General features: G+C 46.6%; 2 protein-coding genes and 1 non-coding gene across 5 annotated transcripts in view; all 3 read left to right on the top strand.

The window, feature by feature from the left end:
- Positions 1–5,248, top strand: part of Klhl12 (kelch like family member 12) — a 37,782-nt gene extending 32,534 nt beyond the window's left edge. For all 3 annotated transcript variants that reach the window (XM_028876623.2, XM_028876622.2, XM_037211396.1), the window contains 4 exons: positions 1,286–1,444; positions 1,722–1,820; positions 3,257–3,443; positions 3,720–5,248. In XM_028876623.2, coding sequence (XP_028732456.1) covers positions 1,286–1,444; positions 1,722–1,820; positions 3,257–3,443; positions 3,720–3,846 — 572 coding nt within the window. In that variant the 3' untranslated portion in view covers positions 3,847–5,248. The remainder of the gene's footprint in view (positions 1–1,285; positions 1,445–1,721; positions 1,821–3,256; positions 3,444–3,719) is intronic.
- Positions 5,249–7,553: 2,305 nt separating this feature from the next.
- Positions 7,554–20,638, top strand: Rabif (RAB interacting factor). Its single transcript, XM_028876624.2, has 2 exons — positions 7,554–7,738; positions 19,795–20,638. Exons 1-2 carry the CDS (start codon positions 7,613–7,615, stop codon positions 20,038–20,040), a joined length of 372 nt encoding a protein of 123 aa, XP_028732457.1. The 5' UTR covers positions 7,554–7,612; the 3' UTR covers positions 20,041–20,638.
- On the top strand, positions 10,032–10,101 carry LOC114698136. Its single transcript, XR_003735302.1, has one exon. It is a non-coding gene; the product is annotated as a small nucleolar RNA SNORD19 (small nucleolar RNA).
- Positions 20,639–25,228: the final 4,590 nt, after the last annotated feature.

Below are 25,228 nucleotides of genomic sequence, written 5' to 3'. Positions count from 1 at the left end.
GCATCACATGACAGCAGTACCCCAGAAGCCAGGACAGGTGTCAGATCCCCTGCAACCGGAGTTACAGACACTTGTGACCCACCATGTAGGTGCAAGGACTCAAACCTGGGTCCCCTGGAAGGGTAACCACTGAGCCATCTCTCCAGCCTCCATTCCAGGCTTCAAATACCTTGGTTGTACTATGTTTCTTGCTTCTGAGACTTAACTGACTTACCACATAAGAGGAAAATGTTCAGAGTACAAAATATACTTTTACAATAATGTCCTTATGTAGTATCATACAGTACCATATACAATTTATATACGTAATGGGAAATTTAAGAAATAATAATAAAAGTCAATTTGAAGAAATACCAAGAAATTTATTTGTTTGGGATAAGATCTCATGTAGCTCATGCTGACCTTAAACTTAGTCTGTAGTCAAAAATGGACTTGACCGCACCCCACACACCCCCAAAAAAGAAAAGAAACCGTCTAGACAGGAAGCCACTGAAGGAGTCCTTAAAATTTGTGATAAAAGGGCTGGAGAGATGGCTCAGTGGTTAAGAGCACTGGCTGTTCTTCTAGAGGACCAGAGTTCAATTCCCAGCATCCACATGGCAGCTCACCACTGTCTTCTGTAACTTCAGGATGCAACACCCTCACACAAACATACATACAGGCAAAACACAAATGCACATAAAGTAAAAATAAATAAATTTGGTTGGGCGGTGGTGGTGCACACCTTTAATCCTAGCATTTGGGAGGCAGAGGCAGGTGGATCTCTTGTGAGTTTGATGCCAGCCTGGTCTACAGAGTGAGTTCCAGAACAGCCAGGGCTACACAGAGAAACCCTGTCTTGAAAAATGAATGAATAAATAAATTTTTGAAAAATTCATTATAAAGATGCTGAAATGTAGCTCTTCACAGTTGATGGCTTCTATCAGAGAGCTGGGAAAGGACTCAGTTTTCTTTAAGGAGTGGCCACTGGGAATTTCACCATTTGCCAATGAGTATATGGCCAACACAAATTGTACCTGGTGTATTTTTTTTTTCTTAAATGTTTTTTCAGGGGGCACAAGGGTGGAAGGATGGCCCTGGGAGGAATGGGAATTGACATGATCAGGTACATTATAAGAATGGCTTTGTACTCCTGGTCCTCCTGCCTGAACCTCCCCAGGGCTGTGATTACATCCATGTGTGGGCCCCCCACCGCATCTTAACAATGGGTAATGGGTAATTTGTAGAGACAATGGTTCTTAGAGATTTCTCATTCTTAATAGTCTAATTTGTTCATTCTGAGCAGATATGATTTACGTCTCTGGAGGCTTTGATGGAAGCAGGCGTCATACAAGTATGGAGCGGTATGACCCAAACATTGATCAGTGGAGCATGCTGGGAGATATGCAGACAGCTCGAGAGGGTGCAGGACTAGTAGTGGCCAGCGGAATAATCTACTGTCTAGGTATGAGTCTGGGATGTGGGATGGAGAGAGGCATCGTTTTACCAGAATTAAGTGCATACACTTGCGTCTGCAAGAACTCTGGTCTATCCCAATATGTTGTCCATGAACAGGATTATATTTTTCTTGTAAGCAAGATGTAGGATGTTCGGTATTCTTTGAGCTGGACCTCTGGAAGAACTACACTGACTCAGTTGAATCACTCACAGAAGGCCAGTTAAAACATGCCTGAGCATCTACCTTTCTTCCCGGAATGTTCATTCTTTGCTCTGTCTTTCAGGAGGATATGATGGCTTGAATATATTAAATTCAGTTGAGAAATATGATCCCCACACAGGACACTGGACTAACGTTACACCCATGGCCACCAAACGTTCTGGTAAGACCGAGGCTCAGAGGGACAAAGTGCCAACAGTCCTGACGTGTGCAGTGTTGGTTTGGGTAGAGGCTGTGTGTCGGCAGGGTAGAACCGTAGTTCTCCCTTCACCAGACTCGCTGTAAATAGGAGGCCCATTCCTGACTCTTTCACCTCTTTTTTCTAAATATTAGGACAAAGTTTAAACCTTGAACTAGATTATAAATTTGAGGACAGGACAGAAATTTCTTACTCATTCTTTAGTACTTTTTTCTATTCTTGCATTCTTGTCTATCTAGCATAATTTTGTATGTGTAGTACATGTTTAAATAAATGTTTCTGTTGTGTTGAGTTTTGTGTCTTTGCTTTTTTAACTCTTTGGAATTGTTTTTTGTTTTGTTTTGTTTTGTTTTTCCCTGAGACAGGGTTTGTCTGTGTAACCCTGGCTGTCCTGGAACTCGATCTGTAGACCAGGCTGGCGTTGAACTCAGAGATCCGCCTGTCTCTGCCCCCGAGTGCTGGGATTAAAGGTGTGCGCCACCACCTTGCCTTCCTGGATTTAGTTTTGAGGGTCTTACTGTGTAGTCCTGGATGGTATACAACTTGCTGTGAGGTGGTCTTCCTGCCCTGGCTTCCAGCTACACCACCACATCGATGTTTTATTTTGCGCTAAGATCTCACTGTATGTGGTATGTAGTGCACACTGACTGGGGTTGCAGATGTGTGCCATACACCTGATAAATAAACGGCAATAAATCACCTAAGATCTCTTTTTTTAAAAAGATGTGTTTGTTTATTATGCATACAGTGCTCTGCCTGCACGTATCCCTGCAGGCCAGAAGAGGGCACCAGATCTCATTACAGATGGTTGTGAGCCACCATGTGGTTGCTGAGAATTGAACTCAGGACCTTTGGAAGAGCAGCCAGTGCTCTTAACCTCTGAGCTATCTTTCCTGCCCCTAAGATCTCTTAATACCTAAGAATGAAATCTTTTTTTTTTTTTTTAATTCTGAGTACTGCACACAGGACCTTGCATGTACCAGGCAAGTGTGCCACCGTAGAGGTACATCCCTGAGCACCTGAGAGCTCCTGATAGGGAACAGGCTGTGATGTAACAGAGCAAACACTGTGCAGAGCCATGGCCGTGACCTCTGCTGCTTTCGCCATTACTGACACCTTTTCCCCACTGCTCTGTTCAGCCGACCGAAGAGAGATGGACTGTGAGTTAGTGAAAGCAAACAGAGAACCGAGTCTGTCTTGGGTTATAATTTCCAGTCCCAGCCAAAGGGTTTACCAAGGCGTGCAGTGACATTCGCTGTATTACACTCTTCTAGGCCTGGTTTGCTTACATCTGCGTCCCTCATCTTGCCCACAGTTCAGCTGTTGGCGATGTGTTTCGTTACAGGGTTATGATGCTAGGCTTAGGCCACTCATTTGCTACTCCTCTCTCTTTTCCCCAGGTGCTGGAGTAGCCCTACTGAATGACCATATTTATGTGGTGGGGGGTTTCGATGGCACAGCCCACCTCTCTTCTGTTGAAGCTTACAACATTCGCACTGATTCCTGGACAACCGTCACGAGTATGACGACTCCACGGTGCTACGTCGGGGCCACAGTGCTTCGGGGGAGGCTCTATGCAATTGCAGGGTGAGAATGTGGAAAGTGGGGTGGAATCATGTAGCCAAGGGGAGAATCCGTTTGACCCCATCTCCGTTGGGAAGGAGGCATAGTGTGTCGTGGGGAACAACTGCTGGGGCCGTCTCCACTCCCACCCCGGGTGCTGGGACTTGAACCTGGCCTATGGTAGCAGGTGCCCCCATGCTGAGCTGTACTACCAGCTCAGGACAGGACTACTTTAAATGCAGGACTGGTGTGTAAAGGAATGACGACCTCTTTCTTTTGTTTCTTTTTTTCCCCACTTAGATACGATGGGAATTCTCTGCTGAGTAGCATTGAGTGTTACGACCCTATCATCGACAGCTGGGAAGTAGTGGCCTCCATGGGAACCCAGCGTTGCGATGCTGGGGTGTGTGTGCTTCGAGAAAAGTAACTTACTGAACACCAGCTGGAGCCAATGAGTACTCCAAGGAACAGTTTGTGGGAGAATCAAGGATCCTTTCCGGAATGTTTCTATCTCACTGTGTGCACGGGGATTACAGGCACCAGTGCTGTGACGATTGTACTTGTTTGAACACACTCTCCTTCGCAGTGGTAATGTTGCTCCGAAGGGTGGGTAACAGCAGGTACTCAAGGGAAGAGTGCACCTTTGGATGTGCGAAACCTGAGGAGCATTTTCTTCCTGTTCCTAACTTATCAAGTGCTTGGGAGGATGAATGAATGTGTGTGTGTGTGTGTGTGTGTGTGTGTGTGTGTGTGTGTGTGTGTGCGGCGCGCGCGCGCGTGCGCGCGCTTCATATATTGCAGAGAATTAAGGTGAGTATAGCCTGCTAGGTGTGGGCATTGTCCATCCTAGGTGATTGGAAGGATATCAACTGCATAAGTTTGGTAAAATGAAAGTCACCCCCCCCCCCAGAAGCAAAAATATCTTTTCTAAATAGAAAGGTAGCTCCAGCCACCACAGTTCCCTTTCTGGAGGAAACCAAGAGATCACTGTTAAAATTTGAAAGGCCAAGAGGAAAGATTGATGCTAGTCTCACTTAGGGGGACTTGGTTGGTGTAGAGATTTGAAAAGTGGCATGAACTGAATGGAATGTGAGTGAACCCAGAAGATCACTGAAGTGTAAGCTGGAAGGCTGGAGAGGACATACTTGACCCCAGGGTCTTTCTAATGTACCATCTTGGCACTGGAGACTGAGAGATTAACAGTGTGTGTGGGGGGGGAGTTAGAATAAGAGATGCTGTAAATGTACAGAGTTCAATCTTCCTGTGGCAAACAGAAGTACCTGCGACTTGACAACCGGCTGGTGTAGCCGTGGCAGTGTTGGTCTCTGACTGGGTGAAGGAGCAGCGTGGTGGTGACTCAAGTGCTACCACATGACGACATGTCCACACTATTTATTCGGGGCTGGGGTGGGTGGCTGCAGCCTGGTAGCTGAGGTTCCCGTCACTGCCCTGTTGTCTGAAGGGCACACTTCTGCTAAGGAGTGCTTACTGCTGCTGTGTGTGCTACATTCAGCTCTCTGCCGCTACATTTCCCAACCTGTCTGGAGAGGAGTTGTATTCATCCTGGGACAGAATAATCAAGGACAACTGAGACTCTGGTTCGTTCCTGTGCCTCTGCCAGCATTTCTGAGCCGCCCTTCAAGGCTCCTCTCTGTCATGGGTGAAGTCCTTGCATTATTGTTGCAGCGAGTATGGAAATGCGATAGCCTAAGTTGGGTTGCATTTTATTTTCCCTTTGCTCTGGAATTCCACTTTTCCCTCATTCCCCTAATTGTGTTGGCCTACAGAGTTAATTTCCTTTGTATTTTTTTAATAAAATATTAAAAATGGACGGTCTCAAATGGCTTCAAGAGAATGTGTGGCTGGTGCTGTCTTCAGCACACATGTTGGGGGACAGGAGAAAGAGCAGCTCCTGGTCTCACCTTCCAGCCTCTTTACCTTGTGCTTGCTAATGAACTCTGCTGCTGCTTTGGTAGATTTGAAACGTCGGTGAAGTGCTTGCCTGAATTTGCCTGCTTTATTGGCCTCTTTCACACTTGGAATCTACTTGAAAACAAAAGATAAAGAGCCAGGAGGTTGTCACACACACCTTGCACACCTTTAGTCCCAGCACTCAGGAGACACAAGTGGGTGATCTCTGAGTTTGAGACCAGCTTGGTCTACAGAGCAAGTTCCGGGACAGCCAGGACTACACAAGAAACCCTGTCTCAAAAACCCAAAAGACAAACAAAAGGAATACAGAAGCAACAGCCTTGAGCACATTAGCACCCATGTGAACTGTAGGTTTTCCGTCACCCTAGGAGTTGTCTTTGATTCATTGAATGCCCTGTGATCATACAACACCTGTGCGAGGGCCTGCCACACAACTGCAAGACGACTTCTTGACACAGCATCTCACTGTGTAGCTCTGGCTGTCTTGGAACCTCCTGTGTAGACCAGGCTGGCCTGGAACTGGAAGAAACACACTTGCCTCTGCCTCCCCAGTGCTGGGATTAAAGGCATACTCTACCATATTAGCTAAAACCACAATACTGTTGGTCCCAAAGGAAAGCAGGACAAGAGGATAAAGTCCTTCGGCCTGTCTGGCAGATGGATTGTACCTGCTAATCGAACCACAGCCTTTCTGTCATCAGCTGTTCTGAAATTCAGATGTGACCATGGCAGTACTTAATATACAGCCAATTATTGGTCAATATTGAAGTTGTTTGTGTCCTGAAGTTCCATAGAGTCACATTTCCTGTACTAGAAAGTTCAAATTCCTTAACGTGCATCGGATCCATGGTGTTGAGGGGCGTATTCTACCTTGTTGCTCTTCTGCAGTCTTACTTCAGTCACTGGAGAATGTGATCTCATTCTGAAGTCTTGCTCTCCTGACAATCCTAATTCCTAATCAAAATGCCACCTGGTGGGGGCTGGAGAGATGGGCCAGTGGTTAAGAGTGCTGGTTGTTCTCTGAAGATGTAAACTGGGTTCCCAGCACCCACATAGCGGCTTACAACACTTAACTCCAGTTCCAGACATCTAGTGCCCTCTTCAGGCCTTCACGGGCATCAGCACTCACACGCTATACTTAACATTCATGCAGGCAAAACACAAAAATGTTTTAAAAAAAAAAAAAAAGTCACAGATAAAAACCTAACTCCCTAAACAGAGCAACAGAGCTACTCCCTAATCCATGACTCACTGGTAGTACTTTGTTGTTGTCCTATGAGATTAGAGTCTGCAACCCTCTGAGGCCATATTCTCACAATACACAATTCCCATCGTGTAATGTGGAACTAAGGAAGCAAGCCAAGGCTGCACATTTTAAACAATAAGGTGGATTAATTGCTTTTTCATTTTGATGTCCTTCTGGTGGTCTTGGGAAACCTATAACTAGAATAGGATACAAAGATCAGTTAGAAAGTTAAAAGCCGTGGCTTTGGAACGCCCTGTTAGTTTGTAGACTTTTGTAGACACTGAAAACTAACTTTATCTTTGCTTTCGTGCACTGTGCCTGCAGGGCAAACCCTCTAAGATGACTACGTTTTTGTTTTAAAGACTTATTATGTATACAGTGTTCTGTCTGCAAGCCAGAAGAGGGCGCCAGATCTCATTACAGATGGTTGTGAGCCACCATGTGGTTGCAGGTAATTGAACTCAGGACCTCTGGAAGAGCAGCCAGAGCTCTTAACCTCTGAGCCATGTCTCCAGCCCCATGACTATGGGTTCAAAAGCACTGTAAAAACGCTTTGGTGCCTAATAAATGTCCACTGTTCGACACCAGGCTTAAGATTTCTACGCAACTTTTCCAACACGAAATATACTCAGCATTCTACGCGGCTTCCTACATAGGAAGTGAGTGTCTTGTAGCTAAATGTTGTTGAGGTGTGGTCTGAGCCGGATTGTCGAGGCAATGAAAATGTCCGAGAACTAAGTGGTAAGGCAGCCATAGTGACTTGCCTAGGCCACTATTCAGGGAGGCGCGGTCACCAGGTGGATACACAGAAAAAGGATTTGTCACAAAGTCACGCTGACACTTCGGTCGGGCAAAGAAATAAAGGCGCCTGCGCAATAGAGTCCAGACGCCTGCGCAGAGGTCCAGCGAGGGGCGCCGGGCGCCCCGCCCCTGCGGAGCCGCGCCAGCGTAGTTCCGGGTGAGCGCACCGAGACCGCGCGTGCGCCGTGGTGGCCCATGCTGGGGCGGCGCGGCGATGGAACCGGCTGAGCTGCAGAACGAGCTAGTGTCAGCCGAGGGCCGGAACCGGAAGGCGGTGCTGTGCCAGCGTTGCGGCTCTCGGGTGCTGCAGCCAGGGACTGCTCTTTTCTCTCGCCGACAGGTAGGGAAATACGTAGAGCTGACTAGGTTTACCGTCCGGAGCGACCGGCGGCTCGAGACTAGTCCGGGCTCCCAGGTTTCCGGAGACCGCGCCCTTCTTCGCGCGTCTTAACCCCGCCCACCTCCGCGAGGCCCCGCCCCGCGGGCGCGGCTGGCTTCTCGGACCCCAGTGGCCGGGCACGGGCTGCCTGACCGCCTTGCACCTCTCTCTCCAGCAAAGCCCTGGCTCAGCGGGTGCACCTGTCTCGGGCGGCCCGCTTTCCCCCAGGCCTCGGGTACCCTGCGCGAGCTGAGGGAGGGAGGAACCCCAGCCCCCCAGCTTCCTGGAGCTCTGGCCAACCTGCTGCGCCTCGCAGGTGTATCTCCGGCCGCCGCTCGGTGTCGCCCCAGGGCACCTGAGAATGACTAGATTCCTGTCCCACCGCAGCCCTCACCCATCTTTTGTCCCTACTTTCTGTCTTCTTTGCTGCTCCTCAAAGGAACTCCACAATCAAGTAGGACACACACTCTGTGTGTGTGTGTGTGTGTGTGTGTGTGTGTGTGTGTGTGTTGTTGTTGTAGCCTTGGCTGGCCTGGAACTTGCTGTGTAGACCAGGCTGGCCTCGTACTCAGATTCACCCACCTTGTTCTGCCTCCCCAGTGCTGGGATTAAGGGCGCGTGCACCATTTACACCCCGCCTTAAAGTAAGGTTTTTTAATAACTTTTTTTTTTTTTTTTGGTTTTTCGAGACAGGGTTTCTCTGTGTAGCATTGCGCCTTTCCCGGAACTCACTTGGTAGACCAGGCTGGCCTCGAACTCACAGAGATCCGCCTGGCTCTGCCTCCCGAGTGCTGGGATTAAAGGCGTGCGCCACTACCACCGGCCTTAATAACCTTCTTAACATCACCCCAGTGAGGAAATTTTTTCTAAGCTTTTGTGTGTGTGTGTGTGTGTGTGTGTGTGTGTGTGTAGCATACCTACTTATAGGATAGTGCAAACTGTAATTTTACTCAGACCCTTACTATATAAATGGTCCGTGAGAAGACGGGGCCAGTGTTATTCCATGTGGTTGAAGGATTGGTAGTGAAGTGCTGTGCACTGTAGCATCTGCTACAAAAGCAGAATCCTTTTTCTAAAGAAGGAAAGGAGGGGTAGTGTCTCCCTGGTCCTGTGTGTCTTAATGATTTTCTGTAGATCTATTTTAATAGGAGTTCTGAGGGCAGGAATTAGAGTTCTCCGTTTGTTTTATAAAGTTAGGGGCCTCGTGGAGGGATGGAACTGACCGTGGCCTTGAATCCTAACCTGACCACTCATTACCACTGGAAGAGATGCTGAACCTCCATGAGCTTCCACTTGCTCATTCTGAAAAAGTGAGGATGGTGAGCAGGCAGGCGTCTGTGTGGAAACTGATCGCTGTGCCTCTGGTGTGGTACAACCGAGGCTGGGTTTTAGGTCAGTTCTTGTGTCCTTTTATAGCAGCTTGACCGCTTTTGTAAACTGACAGAAACTTAAAGGTTGGGGAGTAGTGTGTGGTGGTGAACGCCTATGATCCCAGCGCCCAGGGCTACACAATGAGTTCAAAGCCAACAGGGATACATGATGAGAGCCTGTCTATTCATTAAATAAAACTTTTTTAAAAAAAAAAAAAAAATCAAGAAGTTCCTTAAAGGAATTTTATAGTTTATATATAACGTTTTTGTTCCATACGTTTTGTTTTTTTTTTTTTTTTTTTTTTTTTTGTTTTTTTTTGTTTTTTCGAGACAGGTTTCTCTGTGTAGCTTTGCGCTTTCTGGACTCACTTGTAGTCCAGGTGGCTCGAACTCACAGAGATCCGCTGGCTCTGCTCCTGATGCTGGATTAAGGCGTGCGCCACCAACGCCCGGCTTTGTTTTGTTTTTTTAAGATGTATTTATTTATTAAGCATACAGTATCCTGCCAGCATGTATCCCTGCAGGCCAGAAGAGGGCACCAGATCTCATTACAGATGGTTGTGAGTTACCATGTGGTTGCTGGGAATTTAACTCAGGACCTCTGGAAGAACAGCCAGTGCTCTTAACCACTGAGCCATCTCTCCAGCCCGTTTTATACATTTTAAATTGGTGTTTTATAGGAGGGAAACTAGAAGCAAATTGAATTATATGTTACAGTTTCTCAACAGAGTACCTTTAGGGAGAACAAACCGTTTGTAACACACTCTTCAACTGAATCTCCAGGGTAGCTCTTTGATTATTGTTCTGAATTGTTGAGAAGCCGCTCTCAAGTCAGTGTAGATATCTCAAGGCTGCTATGGTCTCTCTTAGGGATGTCCTTCCTGGAGGAGAATATCTGAGCAGTCTGATTCTCACTGCAGACTGATAAGTTCCAAGTCTGACCTCAACATAGAAAACAATAAAAAATAAAGAAGCAAACAAATAGAGATACCCTTCTAGGGCTGGACAGATGGCTCAGTGGTTAAGAGCACTGGCTGGACTTGAAGTGAATGTCAGGTGGCTCACAACTCTTTGTAGTTCCAATTAGTTCCAGGGGATCCAGCGCCTTTTTCTGCCCTCTGTGGGTACCAGACATGCATGTGATACACATGCATACATGCAGGCAAAACACTCCTAAAGTAAAAATAAACAAATCTTGAAAATTAAAAATAAGGTCCTTTTGGCCTGGCCGTGGTGGTGCATTTCTTTAATCCCAGCACTGAGGAGGCAGAGGCAAGTGGATCTCTGTGAGTTCCAGACCAGCCTGGGCTACCAAGTGAGCTCCAGAACAGCCAAAGCTACAGAGAGACCCTGTCTCGGGGAAACAAAATCAGGATCTTTCATCCCTTAAGTGAACCTGGAGAGAGGCAGGACATAGGAGGTATGCGTAGAGGTGGCCCACAGCATTCTCACTCCACCCTGCAGGGTATACTAGTACAGTCTCTGGACGGGAAAGCTTTGAAAGCCAAACTGTGTACCCCACCTTTGATGTGATGTGGAGCCCAGTGTGACCCTGCCTTCTATTTCATAATCTAAGGCAGTGTGTTCTTCAACTGGGAGTGAGTTTGTCTCCAAAGCAAAAAGTCTGGAGACATACATAGATATTTTTGGTGGTAAAAACTGGGAAGGGATGATACTGACATACAGTAGGTGGGAGTTAGGGTTGCTGCTTAGAATCCTGGGGTGCCCAGGCCAGCCCTCACAGCAAAGGATTCTTTGGCCCAAATTTTTCAGAAGTTCCAAGGTCCAGAAACCCTGAGCCCTACATTGCAAAGTTCTGACACCTCTAGCACCTGTCTCAGTTGACCACCTCTTGGTCCTGTGGCTACTTACACCACTGGACTCAGGCCCTGTGTCCTGTCCACATGTGTATCTCCTATACCTAGACTGTGCACATAAGGAAATATCTAGACTGAATGAATAAAAGCTGTTAGTCTAGTGTAAATAGTAGGTTATTATTGATATACTGGATCAATATTTTATGGTTTTATTAGTCTTTTTTTTTTTAAGACAGTCTCATGTAGCCCTTGTGAACTCCCTATGTGACTGAGGATGACCTTGAACTTACAGTCCTTCTGGATTACAGGCATGTACCATCACCCCAGTTTATGCTTTCCTGGGAGTAGGACATATGATAGACTCCATGCCTGTTTGGCAAGAACCCTACCAGTTGAGCCACATCCTGCTCAGTATTCTGATTGGCGCCCTTATTCCACTGTTTTCAGCATGTGATGTGTGTTCTTTTTAGTTAAAGAATAGGTTTCATATATGGATTATACTTACCTTTGAAGCTGGTGTGGGATGACTAGTCCTTACTCTCAGTACCAATTGCTGTCCTGCTTTATTTTTTTATGATATGATAAAGGCCAGACCAAAAGGCACTCGGAGAGGAGAGGGCTTATCTGGGTTACACGTCCTGATCACAGTCCATTATTGAGGGAAGCCGAGATCGTGAGGGAGCTCACCAGCTTGCTTTCAGCATTCTTCCGCTCCCACAGCATGGCCCATTTAAGGTCCGAGCACTCAATGGCTTTTCCAACCCAAGCTTCCAAACACTTCCACAGTCCTCCCCAAAACAACATGTTTATCACAGCAATAGCCCGGGTTCTGGTACCGACGTCTGTCCTAGTGTGACTGCTGTAATAAATACAACCAAAAGCAACGTGAGAGGGAAAAGTTTATTCCATCGTAATAGTTTACAGTTTCATCATGGAGGGAAGTCATGGCAGGAACCTAGAGGCAAGAACCTGGAGGCAGGAAGTGATGCAGAGGCCTCGGAGGAGCGCTGCCTCTGCCTTGTTCCCCCATGCTTTGCTCGGCCTGCTTTTTTATACAACCCAGGCCTAGGGGTGATACCTACAATGTGTAGATGTAACCAACCGTCTTATTAAAATAAGAAACACAGAACCAATGTAAAAGAGAAAGCCGAGAGGTCAGAGCTCAGAGCTAAAATCTTTACCTCCTGCGGTGCTCCTACCTCCCCAAAAGAGAGCTACTTCCTGTGTGTCTGTCTTTAAATAGTCTTTCTGTTCTGCCTTCTCATTGGTTGTAAACCCAAACACATGACTGCCTCGTCACTGCCTGTAAGTACAGCCCTCCAGGTCTTAAAGGCGTATGTCTCCAATGCTGGCTGTATCCCTGAACACACAGAGATCTACCTAGCTCTTCTACCAAGTGCTGGGATTAAAGGAGGCCGCCGCCGCCACGCTCTTGCTATGGCTCTAATAGCTCTGAACCCAGGCAACTTTATTTATTAACATACACATTTCACATTTCAGTACCAATAAAATACCACCATATTTCCCTTTTTCTGTTTTAATAAAAAAAAAGGCAAAAGGTTATAACTAGGGCTGGAGAAGTGGCTCAGAGGTTAACAGCACTGATTGCTCTTCCAGAGGACCCAAGTTCAATTCCCAGCACCCACATGACAGTTCACAACTGTCTGTAACTCCAGTTCCAGGGGATCGACCATCCTCACACAGACATACATGCAGGCAAAAGACCAATGCACACAAAATAAATAAATACTTAAAAAAAAAAAAAGGTTATAACTAACAAAAGAAAAACTATATACAAAAGTACAATAACTATATACAATATATACAAGTAACAAATACCTAAACGATGTCTAGTCCATTTGTATTTGACAAATCAGAGAAAATAATTCCCTTATCTATCCTATTTTGGTAAGTCCAAAATGTATCTCAATGGGCTAGACCCTCCCACATAAATCACCAAGAAAATGCCCCACAGACTTGACTGCAGGCCCATGTGGGGGAGACATTTTCTCAGTTGAAGTTCCCTCTTTCCAGATGTCTCTAGTTTATGTCAAGTTGACAAAAAACTATCCAGCACACTTCAGATCAGAACTGTTTCAGATTTCAGAGGTGTGATTTTGGTGGTGGGGGGGGGGGGTTGAAGGAAATCTTTTCAATTACACAATGAAGTATTTTAGGTTTGGGAGACAAATCTAAACATGGAATTTTTTTGCATCATAAAAATCCTCCAGTCCACAACAAGCTGAAGATAATTTGATGTATTTTTGGTGAGCCTGCATTTTGCTCACAGCCCATCATAGGACATTAGGTGTGGAATTTTCCACTCACGTCGTCCTGACAGTGCTCTAAAAGTTTCAAACACTGGAGCATTTCAGGTTGGATTTGGGGATTGAGAAACTTATATGTGTGCACCTGGAGCTGGAGTTACGGGAGGTTATGAACCACTATGTGGCTTCTGGGAGCCAAACCTGGATCTTCTGGAAGAGCAGTAAGCGATACAGCCACTGAGACATGTCTCCAACCCAGATTTCTGAACATCTTAACCGAAGTTGTTGGTTAAGCTTACGTTCATGTCAGACCTGTAATGAATGTATATGGCAGCTGCATTATACTGTAGCACCAAACTGTAGGCAGCACAGACATCTTTCAGGAGGGGAATGGAGTACTGTTCAGCAGTAGACACAGATGAACCAGGCTGTGCTTTTGGGTTTGTCTTGAGATAGCATCTCATGTCACCCGGATCGGCCTCACCTTGACTCTGTAGTGGAGGATGACCTTCAACTCCTGATTCTCCTGCCTCTACCTCCCAAGTGTGGGGATCACACTGCCACAGTCAGCTTGATCCAGACAACTTGAATGAATCTGCAGAGAATTCTGCTGGCGAGAAAGCCAAAAGAGATGATCAGCTTGATGAATCGATTTGTGTAGCTTTCTCTTGCTCCTCCTGTCTCTGTTTACTTGACATAGTCTCACTGTGTAGAAGCTTGGCCAGCAGTTCTGTTACCCAGACTGGTCTTGAAGACCTCCCTGCCTTGACCATTCCAGGGCTGGAATGCACCATCCCAGGCCCCCTTTTTTGGGGGTGGGATGGGGGATGGGGCACAGAGTTCCTCTATGTAGCCCTGGAACTCACTTAGTAGACCCAGGCTGACCTCAAACTCACAGAGATCCGTCTGCCTAAGCCTCCCAAGTGCTGGGATTAAAGTCAAGGGCCACACTGCTAGGCCCTTTTTCCCTTTTTTTTTTTTTCTCTCTCTCTCTCATGTGAGTGAGACAGGGCTCATGTAAACTCTATTGGCTTTGACCCCTTGTGTAGCTGAAGGGATGACCTTGAATTCTCAGTCCACTTGCCTTCACCTAAGTGCTGGGGTTACAGGCATGGACCACTAAGCTCAGTTGCTATGGTGATTTTGTGCATGCCAGACAAGCAACTCTGTAAACTGAGAGTTTGCCCAGGCCAGCCTGGAACTCATGATTCTCCCACCTCAGCATCCCAGTAACTCGAACTATAGGTGAGCACCACTGTGCCCAGATCTGTACAACTTATTTTATTTTTTAGATGGGTGGGTGGATGGGTGGGTGGGTGGATGGATGGATGGATGGATGGATGGATGGATGGATGGATGGATGGATAGATAGATAGATAGATAGATAGATAGATAGATAGATAGATAGATAGATAGATAGATAGATTTTTTTGGTAGGTTTCTCTGTGTAGCCCTGACTATCCTGGAACTCTATGTAGACCAGGCTGGCCTCAAACTCACAGAGACCCATCTGCCTCTGCCTCCCGGGTGCTGGGATTAAAGGCGTGCGACACTACACTGGACCTTGTGTCACATTTTTGAAATGAGAGAATTTCAGAAATGAAGAAGGGCTCAGTGGTTGCCCTCAGATGGGATTGAGGGGCAAGGTGTTGATGAATGTGGTTAGGAGAGGGCAGCAGAGCTCTTGTGACGGGGCTTCACTATCCTGACTGTAAAGGTGAACAAATAGTATAGAACTGAATACGCAGCAAGTGAGCACAACAAACAGGGAACCCAGGAGGCAGAGGCAAGAGGATCAGAGTTCAAGGCCACCCTGGGCAACAGGCCCTTAAATGAAAAGCAACAGCGATACTCAGGAAGCTGGGGAGATCTGGGTAAGATCTCCAGATTGAATCAGTTCTTGTACTCTGGCTATGAGAACTACCCCAGCTGTTCAAGATGTTATATCTTCAGGGAGACAGTAAAGGCTCCAGGGATTTGTGTTACTTCTTTTTGCTCTTGTTTTGTCTTTTGCGACAGGGTCTCACTATGTAGTCATGACTATCCTGGAACTGTCTGCCTAGATCAGGCTGCCTCAACTCACAGAGAACTGCCTGCTTCTGCTTCCCAGATGCTGAGATGAAAGGGCTCTGTTATTTCTTAAAAGTGTGTGTGTGTGTGTGTGTGTGTGTCTGTCTGTCTGTCTGTATGTATGTATGTATGTATGTATGTATGTATGTACACGTGGTGTGCACATGTATATAAGTTCTAGCAGACTGCAGGAGCAAGCACCAGGTCACTTGGAGCTGGAGTGACAGGGAGTTCTGAGTCACCTGAAGTGGGTCCCACTTAGCTGCTGCCAAGCTCTCTCTCCAGTCCTTTTGTGGGTTTTGTTTTGTGTGTGTGTTGGGGGGGGTGGTTGCTGTTGTTGTTGCTGCTGCTGCTGCTGCTGCTGCTGCTGCTGCTGCTGCTGTTGGCTTTTGAAACAAGGACTAACTGTGGAGGCATCACTGTGTAACCCTGGCTGACCTTGAACTCGAAGTGATCCACCTGCCTCTGCTGAGACTAAAGGTGTATGCCACTATGCCAAGCTCCTTTGTGTTATTTCTTAAAACTAAATGTGAACTTGTCAGGACAGTAAATGAAGCAAGCCAACCGTAAAAGGATATATGCAGTATGATTCCACCTACATGAAATACCTCGAGTGGCTTCTTTAGAAGAAGGCCAGCGAAGGGAGGGTAAGGAGGGCGGGTGAATGGGAGACACTTCTTCAGTGGGACCAGAGTCTCAGTTCGGGAAGACGGGAAGGCTCTGTGATATGTAGAGAGTGGCAGCACAATCATGTGAACATTCTTACGTACTAGACTATACACAGAAAAGTGGTTAAGGGGGCGGGGCCGGAGAGATGGCTCAGCAGCTCAGAGCACTTACTGTCCTTCCGGAGGACCTGAGTCTGGTTTCAGCACCCACACTGGGCAGTTCACACCCCCTCTAACCGAAGCTCCAAAGGATCCAAGGGCTTCTTCTGACCTCCACAGGCATGTACACAAGTGGCATTCATCGACACACATACACATATGTACACATAAGTAAAAATACGTTTTTTAAGTGGTTAAGTGGTAACTTGTCTGTAATTTTACCACACACACACACACACACACACACACACACAATCAAATGGACCATGAATCTCAGTTATGTAAACTAGTGTTTCAATATTAACAATGTGATTATTAATCTTTCTCCCCCTACACAAGGTCTCAAAGAGATTGGGTTGGCTGGTTTCTTGTGCTCTTTGAGGTTAAGGAAAAATCTGCTTTTCTAACTGTGGATTTTACCATGAGGTGTTTGGTTTATGAGCTGGGCCCTGTTTACCTGCAGCCATTTCAGGTAATGGGCAGTTTTTGTTTTTTCTTTTTTAGATTTTAGCTTCTTGGCAACCTTTAGGTTTTTTGTTTGTTTGTTTGTTTGTTGAGACAAAGTCTCACTGTGTAGCTTGGCTGTCCTGAAACTAGCTCTTTAGCCCAGGCTGGCCTTGAACTTACAGACATCCACCCACCTCTGCCTTGCAAGCACTAGAATTAAAGGCAAGCCCCACAACATCTAGATATGATTGATGACTAATCTTGTCAATTTGACTGAATTAAGAGACTCCTAGGAGCAGGCCTTTCAATCCCAGAGTGAGAGCGAGTTCCAGGACGACAGCCAGGACTACACAGAGAAATCCCATCTCAAAAAACCAAAAAAGAGACAGACCTAGGAGATCAATAAGGAGTCTCTCAGGCTCTGTTCTGTGAGGGCTAGCCAAGGAGGGCTCTGATGATGGTTTAAGCCATTGATGGATTTGGATCTGCGCAGACTGTGAGGAGGTGTTGGAATGGTGGATGAGGGGGAGGGAGTTGGGCTTGGTTGTCTTGTCCTGCCTCTTGTGATTACCTCCTCTGCTTCCTCTCCCCTCTGATGTGCCTTGCTCTGCCACTCTGTCCACATGACGATGAACTGAAACCGTGACCAGTCATTGATCGATTGATTGCTCCTGCAGAGGACTCAGGATTGGTTCTCAGCACCCATCTTAGCTCACAGTCACCTGGAACTCCAGTTTCAGGTGATCCATTGCCCTTTTCTGACCTCAGCAGGCACTAGGCACACACATGGTGCACATACATACATGCAGTCAGAACATTCATCCACGTAAATAAATGGAGGAGGAAGAAGAAGGAAAAACTGAGCATGGTGCAAACCATTAATCCCAGCATTCATGATGCATAAGCAGGCAGACCTCTGAGTTTGAGGTTAGCCTAATTTACGTGGTGAGTTCCAGGTCAGTCAGATCTACATAGTAAGACCCTCCTATCGAGAGAGTGGGGGAGAATATATATATGTTTTGCCTATTAAACAAAGTACTCATGGAGCTGTGAGGCAGGAGGATCATGACTTGAACAGCTAGGGCTGTAGCAAGACGCAGTCTCAAAATAAAAGTGTTGTGGGTGGGAAGCAAGTGAGAGGGCAGCAGCCTGCGGCGCAGAGAGGTTAGAGAGCTTTGCTGGCGTTGCGTTTTGCGGTAGAAAAGATGCATGCTACCCACACAGGAAATGAAAGCAACTGTGTGCATGTCCACACGTGCACCGAAAGCCTGCTCTCTCCTAGGAGCTGAGAAGATAGGTAGGTTGACGTTTGCAGGATCTTGGGGATAGGAGCCAGAGAGATGGCTCAGTTCTTATGAGAGCACTTGCTGCTCTTCTAGGAAACCCAAGTCCTCAGCACCTGTGTCCAGTGGCTCACAATCACCTGTAACTAGTTCCAGGTGATCCAATGCCCTCTTCTGGCCTCCACAGGCTCCCCAAACCTAACATGGCATGCACTTAAACACATGCATACACAAATAAAAGTTTAAAACAATCTTGAGGCTAGCACTTCAAATTCTAAAATTAGATTTCCTTTTTTAAAAAATAAGATAAATCCAATCCAGGAACAAATAGCTATTCTCATGGCAAAAGACAAACAAGAAATTAATAAGACACTTGTAGGGGCTGGAGAGAGAGCCCAGTGGGTAAGAGCACTGGCTGCACTTACAGAGGACCTGGTTCGATTCCCAGCATAGATGCTCTAAACCAACTATCGCTCCAGTTCCAGGGGATGCAGCAGGCATACATGTGATGCACACATATACATGCATGTGGACAAACATTCATACACGTAAAACCTAGTAAGACATTTTTCAGAAAATGTGATCATAGTATGAGGAAACTGTCAGGTGTGATGAATACATTGATATCGTAAGCATGCTGTTTTCATCAGCACATGCATGTGCCCAGATATGGCAGACTGTGCACTTTAATATGTGCTGGTTATGCAACAGTGATGTTTCTTTAAAAGCTGTCTTTTAAAAATAAAATAAGTCAGGTGGTAGTGGTGCACACTTTTAATCCCAGCACTCGGGAGGCAGAGGCAGAGGCAGAAGGATCTATGAGTTCAAGGCCAGCCTGGTCTACAAAGCAAGTTCCAGGACAGCCAGGGATACACAGAGAAACCCTGTCTTGAAAAACAAAACAAAAAAAATTATTTAAAAAAACAAAACAAAACAAACAAGAAAAACACTGACTGTGGGTCAGAGACTTCCTGAGACTGTTGTTCCTGAATACCAACAAGGGGCCAGGCACGCCAAGTCTGCAGGCAGAACCATCTTATTGCTTGTTGAGGAAGCAGGGCGGCCCGCCGGTGTGGCTGATGCACCGTGAAGCTAAGGGGAAGCCAGCTCATGCCGTGCCTTGGACTCCATGGACAGTGAAGCAGAGAAGCCAGCTGCCCAAGTGCCTCTCCCGTAACTCTTAAGACTCAGAGCAAATCCCCGGGTTCCCTCTCCCGTCAGAACCTGATGCTGAGCGTGGTGGTCATAAAGAAGGAAGAGGGCACTGATTGACCTCACAGTGACATCATCGCAGGGCCGGATTCAGACAAGCCCAAGCACTGGATACGATGGGGCAGTCTGAGAATTAAAGATGAATGGGAGGTTCTGGGCAGTGGTAGCCCTTCTGTTTCCTCTGTGTATGTTGGGGATGGGTGGTTAGAGTTGTGCAGCCGTGAAGAGGCCCTCGTGTCTGGTTTGGCCTGCGATTGGCAAAGCATCACGGGAAGGGAAGAAAGGAGGGAAGGGGCAGGCAGAGGACAGCTCTGAGAGCAGAAGCTGTTGGCGAGTGCTATCTATGTGATCTATGCCCATGTAACTGAGTCAGTAAAGACTAGAAAGTGGAAATTTAACAAAGAACCAGGGCAAGCCAGGTGGGGTGGCAGCAGGCCTTTAACCCCAGCACCCAGGAGGCAGAGGCAGGCGGGTATCTATGAATTAAAGACCAACAAAGGTATGGAAGAACAGGTCTCAAAATAATACTAATAGTGATAATCAAGGCAGGCACCAGAAGAGCATCTGAGTGTGTGACCTAATGTGATGGCTGCTGTCTTTTTTTTTCTTTTCTCCCAGTTCAGAAAGCTGCTAGGCATCCAGGTCGCGTGTAAGTAGAATGGGAGTGAAGAGGTGACCGGACTCAGTCCAGCTTTTACAGTCCTTATGTTTTCTCCCCCTGCAGCTGTTCCTCCCCTCCATGAGAAAGAAGCCAGCTCTGGCTGACGGCAGCAACCCGGACGGCGATCTCCTCCAGGAACACTGGCTGGTGAACGACATGTTCATCTTTGAGAATGTGGGCTTCACCAAGGACGTGGGCAACATCAAGTTTCTGGTCTGTGCGGACTGTGAGATCGGACCCATTGGCTGGCACTGCCTGGACGACAAGAACAGCTTCTATGTGGCCTTGGAGCGAGTTTCCCACGAGTGACCGAGGGGACTCCACGCCAGCTGTACAGCTCTGCCCACCTGAGCCGACGCTGAACCTGTGGTACTAATACAAACGATAAGCACCGGTGTTTGCCCTTGAACTTGCAGAGGGCTGTCCTGCTTCGTTCCAGCCTCAGTGCATGCCACCCCCTTAGTCCTCTGTGCATCACAGCTATCCTAACCCCACCCCACCCCCCGCTTTGGAACATGGAAGAACTCTACACGTGTCGTCTGGTCCTTGGCACTCCTGGACACCGTCCAGGGCTCCCTTCCTGCTCAGCAGGAGCAGCAAGCAACTTTTTAGCCATGGTAACAGGAGAAAATGCTCACTTGCTAATAGTTGAAACTCCACCTTTTTCTCATTCAGGAAGCCCTGTGTAATGGGCGCACACCTGCAGTCCTGCCTCTTGGGAGGTGGAAGCAGGAAGATCAGGAGTTCAAGGCCAGCCTCAGCTACATAGTGAATTCCAAGCCAGCCTGGGCTATGTGAGACGTCTCAAAAAACATAAAGCATACAAGTATTTGAGAGTGACTTCTTTGTATGTGACCTACTTGTCTATAGCAATTTATTCTTTTTAAAAGTAAAACACGTTACTTTAGACATGTTTTCAGTGCTGTGTTTGAGACCCTTTGTTCCAGGTTGATAGTGACATTTGTAGGGAAGGTGAATGTGGCCCTTCTTCCCGCTGATCTTGACTAGGTTTCTCTTTTCATTAGGGGTCTCCCTGCTGCAGCCTCCATTGTTAACCCTAAGGGAACTCAGCCCTGTTTACCAGGCTCCCTCGGAATCAAGCGTGGAGGATGTACAAAGGATTGCTTAGCCGAAATCACCCCTGGGTTTGTTAGGGAAGATTTCTTTACTGGCTGCTGCCATCATTCATCAATGTAGGTTGTAAGGTCCTCGGGATTTTGGTTCACTTGGACTGTCTGTACCCAGGATGCAAACCCTTTCTACGGAGATTTCCATTGTTACGGGGTTGGTACCACCTTTCCTCAATAAAATAGCCAGGACGTGATTTCCGGCTATTTTATCATTTCTCCTCTGGAGTGACCCGGTAGTTTAAAAGGACTCTGTATAAACGGTTCAAATACTTTGCCGTCATCCCTTCCTCTGGGGACCTAACATAAGAGTGTGCAGTAAGTAGAGACCCTGTTATTCTTACAATACCGGCAACCTGGGGGTCAAGGCAGATCAAGGTCAGCCTCAGTTACAAATCAAATTCAAGGCCATCCTGTACTGCTGGAGAGCTTGTCTCAGACAAACAAAAAACAACACATAGAAGTTGGAGAGATGGCTCAGCGGTTAAGAGTGTTCGCTGCTCTTTCAGAGGACCTGAGTTCAATTCCCAGCACCCACATCAGGGGGTTCACAGCTGCCTGTAGGGCCTGTTCAAGGGGAGCTGCACTCTGGTCTCTACGGTTGCCTGCACACGGGTGAGGTGCATACAGAAAAGCAGACACACACAGATAAGTAAATAAAAATTTTACAAATTAAAAAAACCAAAGTTCCAGCGAGGTGTTGGTGGCGCATGCCTTTAACCAGCAGCATTGGGGAGGCAGAGGCAGGTGGATATCTGTGAGTTCAAGGCCAGTCTGGTCTACACAAAAGCAGGTTCCAGGACAGCCTGAGCTGTTACACAGAGAAACTCCCTCTGCATCTGTTTCCTGGCTGTTCCTTCCTCACTGAAGTTTGTTAAAGTACAGGCCCTGGGCAGTTTTGCCAGCACCCTGCACACTTAGTGGCTTTCACTCAGTCTGAAGGGGCTCTGGCGGCAAAGGAGAGACCATGTTTTCCAGACATAGGTGAGCACACCTTAGAACGGTGTTTGCAGGAAAACAGCTAAGACTGACCCACTGGGGTCCAGAGGAACAAAGCAAGCAGATGCCTCTAAGGACACATGGCCCTTCTCTTCACAAGCCAGAGACCCAAACTAAACCAGGCTTTTAACTCCCGCCCCCTTTTTAAACCACAGAAATAATACATGTTAATTGTATATCAAAGTAAGAATCAGTAGCCAGGTGGTGGTGGCTCACGCCTTTAGTCCCATCGCTCAGATGGCAGAGGCAGGAGGATCTCTGTGAGTTTGAGGCCAGCCTGGGATACAGAGTGAGTTCCAGAAAAGGCTTCAAAGCGACACAGAGAAACCTTGTCTCAAGAAGAAAAAAAAAAGAATCAGTATAGAGTTCTCATTAACTCACACTTCCACTGGGCAGGTCTTGCCAGTGGTAACGTGTATAACCTCAATGTTTTTCTGTGTGCAAATGTATGCATGAGAGCATACTGTACTCTTTTATTTTATATCTTGTTATTTTTCATTTAACGAAAGGGGAACGTCTTCCTTATCAGTAGACACCCAGCCCTGAACACTGTTGCCAATGCTCGCGTTGCTGGGCTGTAGTTCCGGTGACCCACGTTGCGTTGCCTCCAGCTGCTCCTAACCGTGGACACGGCATGCAGGGTGTTAACTGTGTTTCCGGTCCTTGGCGTGCATTGTAAGGAGTGCAGTTGCAGGGTGGGCATACTGTCAGAGCCCTGCAGTGTGGACACATTCTCCACAGCAGCCTTGTGAGTCCACTCCTTCAGCAGTGGGAAAGAGCACTCAGTTTCCCGCCCCTTACTAACGCTGGGTATTCTTTATCATTAAGAAACACTTGCAGCTTCTGTAAGTATCTTATTGTTTTATTTGTACTTATTTCTGGTTAAAAATTTTCTGGCCACATTCTTGTTTTAGTTTGTTTGTTTTGAACTGTATAGACCAAGCTGGCCTCAAACTCAACTTGTTTTTTTCAAGAACTGCCAAATGTTGTTGACCCAGTGACTAAAAAACCCTGAACTACTGTCCTGCCTTTTTATCTAATAAAGTCATTGAAACAGTGAAATTAGGCTCCTGTCTGTCTTTGGCAGAACATGTAACTTGTGCAGAGCAGAGGAAAGCCAAGTCCTGAGCAGCGGTGGTTAGCTTCGGCTCTGTGGACCGGCTGACCCGTCACTTAATATGGTCTGTCTGTCTTCCTCATCAGCCTCCCACCCCTTGACGGATTCATGACATCAAGCATGAATAAGACATCTTGCTGAATCTCTTTGGAATGGATCTTTTCTCCATTAGAGTCCGTTTTAAAATCCCATGTCTTACAAGTCTGGCATGTGAGATTTTAATTGCTCTGTCACAGCTTTCTCATGAATCCTAGAGATGCCTGCTCCTGCCTCCTGAGTACTGGGAGTAAAGACTGCCACACGGGGCGCTGTTTCTCTCTCCCTCTCTCTCCCTCTCTCTCTCTGAGACAAGGCCTTATGTATCCCAGGCTGGCTTCAGAATTGGTGTTGCCAAGAATAATCTTTTACTTTGCTACTTCGAGAGTGCTAACTAGAGCCTGAGCATGCTAGGCTAGCACTGTACCAGCTACATCTCCAACCCTGTAATTTCTTTTTTGAAAATGTACATTATAGACGATAGCAAATTTTTAGTTGTGTGTCTATGATGTCCAGTATTTCTCTAACTAATATAATTCATAGACTGTTTTGTGAAAACTCTCCTTTTGTTTTTTCCCTTCTCATTATTTGCTAATAATGAGCTTGTTTAAAAAAAAAAAAAAAGAAAGAAAGAAAAAAAGAAAGAAAAAAAGAAAGAAAGAAAAAAAAAAAAAAAGAAAGAAAGAAAGAAAGAAAGAAAGAAAAGATGGTCTGTAAACAGTGTCACCTCTCTGTTCCTCTCCTGTTACAGGGCCTCTGGTAGTACTTGCAATTCCACCACTGCTGCTTGCCTTAGGTGGTAACCAGTGGTTGCTGCTGGGAATATAGCCTCTGTTGTGGCTGTTCACTAGAGAAGACTGCTCAGACATGGCTTTAAGCCAAAGAAAGTCATTATTAGCTGGCCAACGGGTGTTCAGGGTCCCAGTGTAGCACAGCCTTCTTCAGGGTGAGCTTTTAAGCACAAAAACCATATCCTGAGTTGTAGCTAGAGTTTTCCTGCCTTGCCCACAGTGAGGACAAATCTTTGTCACCCGCCAGTCCCACAGCCACTCAGACTCAACCAAGTAAACACAGAGACTTATATTGCTTACAAACTGTATGGCCGTGGCAGGCTTCTTGCTAACTGTTCTTATAGCTTAAATTAATCCATTTTTATAAATCTATACCTTGCCACGTGGCTGGTGGCTTACTGGCGTCTTCACACGCTGCTGGTCATGGCGGCGGCTGGCGGTGTCTCTCCGCCTCAGCCTTCTGCTTCCCACAATTCTCCTCTCTCCTTGTCCCACCTACTTCCTGCCTGGCCACTGGCCAATCAGTGTTTTATTTATTGACCAATCAGAGCAACAGATTTGACATACAGACCGTCCCACAGCACTTCCCCTTTCTTTTTTTTAAAAGGAAGGTTTTAACTTTTACACATCTCCAAAGTCAGCTTGGTATATTTGGGAATTTGGGCGTAGCTTCTCTTACTACTTCCTGCTGGAGGGGGGTGCTGTATCTTATGGGGACACAAAGAAAATTTTAGGATCATGGAGTAGTCCGTGAGACTGTATTGTCTGAGCCAGTTGCCTTGAAACAATTCTGGATGTTGGATCATCTGGGCCATGGTGTCATTGGAGACCTTTCAGGGGGTCTTGGCTGGTCAAACCTGATGTATCTTAATCTGGAACAAATCCATAGCCTCTGGCTTTCTGTAGAAACAAAAGCAGAGCCTCTTTTCCAAAGCAACATATCCTTATAGCCAAATTTTGAAGTCAAGGTACCTTTAAAATATACATTTTGGCATAACTCAACAGCTTTTGTAATCAAATGTTTTTCTTCAGTTACAAATATCAAAGAGAACATAATCCAGATTCTCTGTGTGGTAGCCATCTTTATGTGGCTTATGTTTTATATTACCTTGAGCCTATTGCTTTAAACTGCAGCCTTCTTAGCACTGTGGCTGCTGGCTCCACCCACTTCAGCTTCCGAACATGGCGGTGGTACATTTTCCGCCAGCTCTGGGAGCCATCAACTCTCAGAAATAGTGGTCTATGCTTCTTATCAAAGCAGCGTGTAGCCAGAAACCTCTTTTCGTTTTGTACTAGCAAAGGCTAAATCCACCACGCAGCTTAATGTGCCACTTGCAGAGCCCTCATTCCCGCCATACTGCAGGTCAAGCACACACGCCAGGAACCCGCCAGGAACTCAAACCGGCAGCTGCTGCTCATTTGAGAGA

Source organism: Peromyscus leucopus, chromosome 15, assembly GCF_004664715.2.
Source record: "Peromyscus leucopus breed LL Stock chromosome 15, UCI_PerLeu_2.1, whole genome shotgun sequence".
NCBI lineage: Eukaryota > Metazoa > Chordata > Mammalia > Rodentia > Cricetidae > Peromyscus > Peromyscus leucopus.
This window is presented reverse-complemented; position numbering and strand designations above follow the sequence as displayed.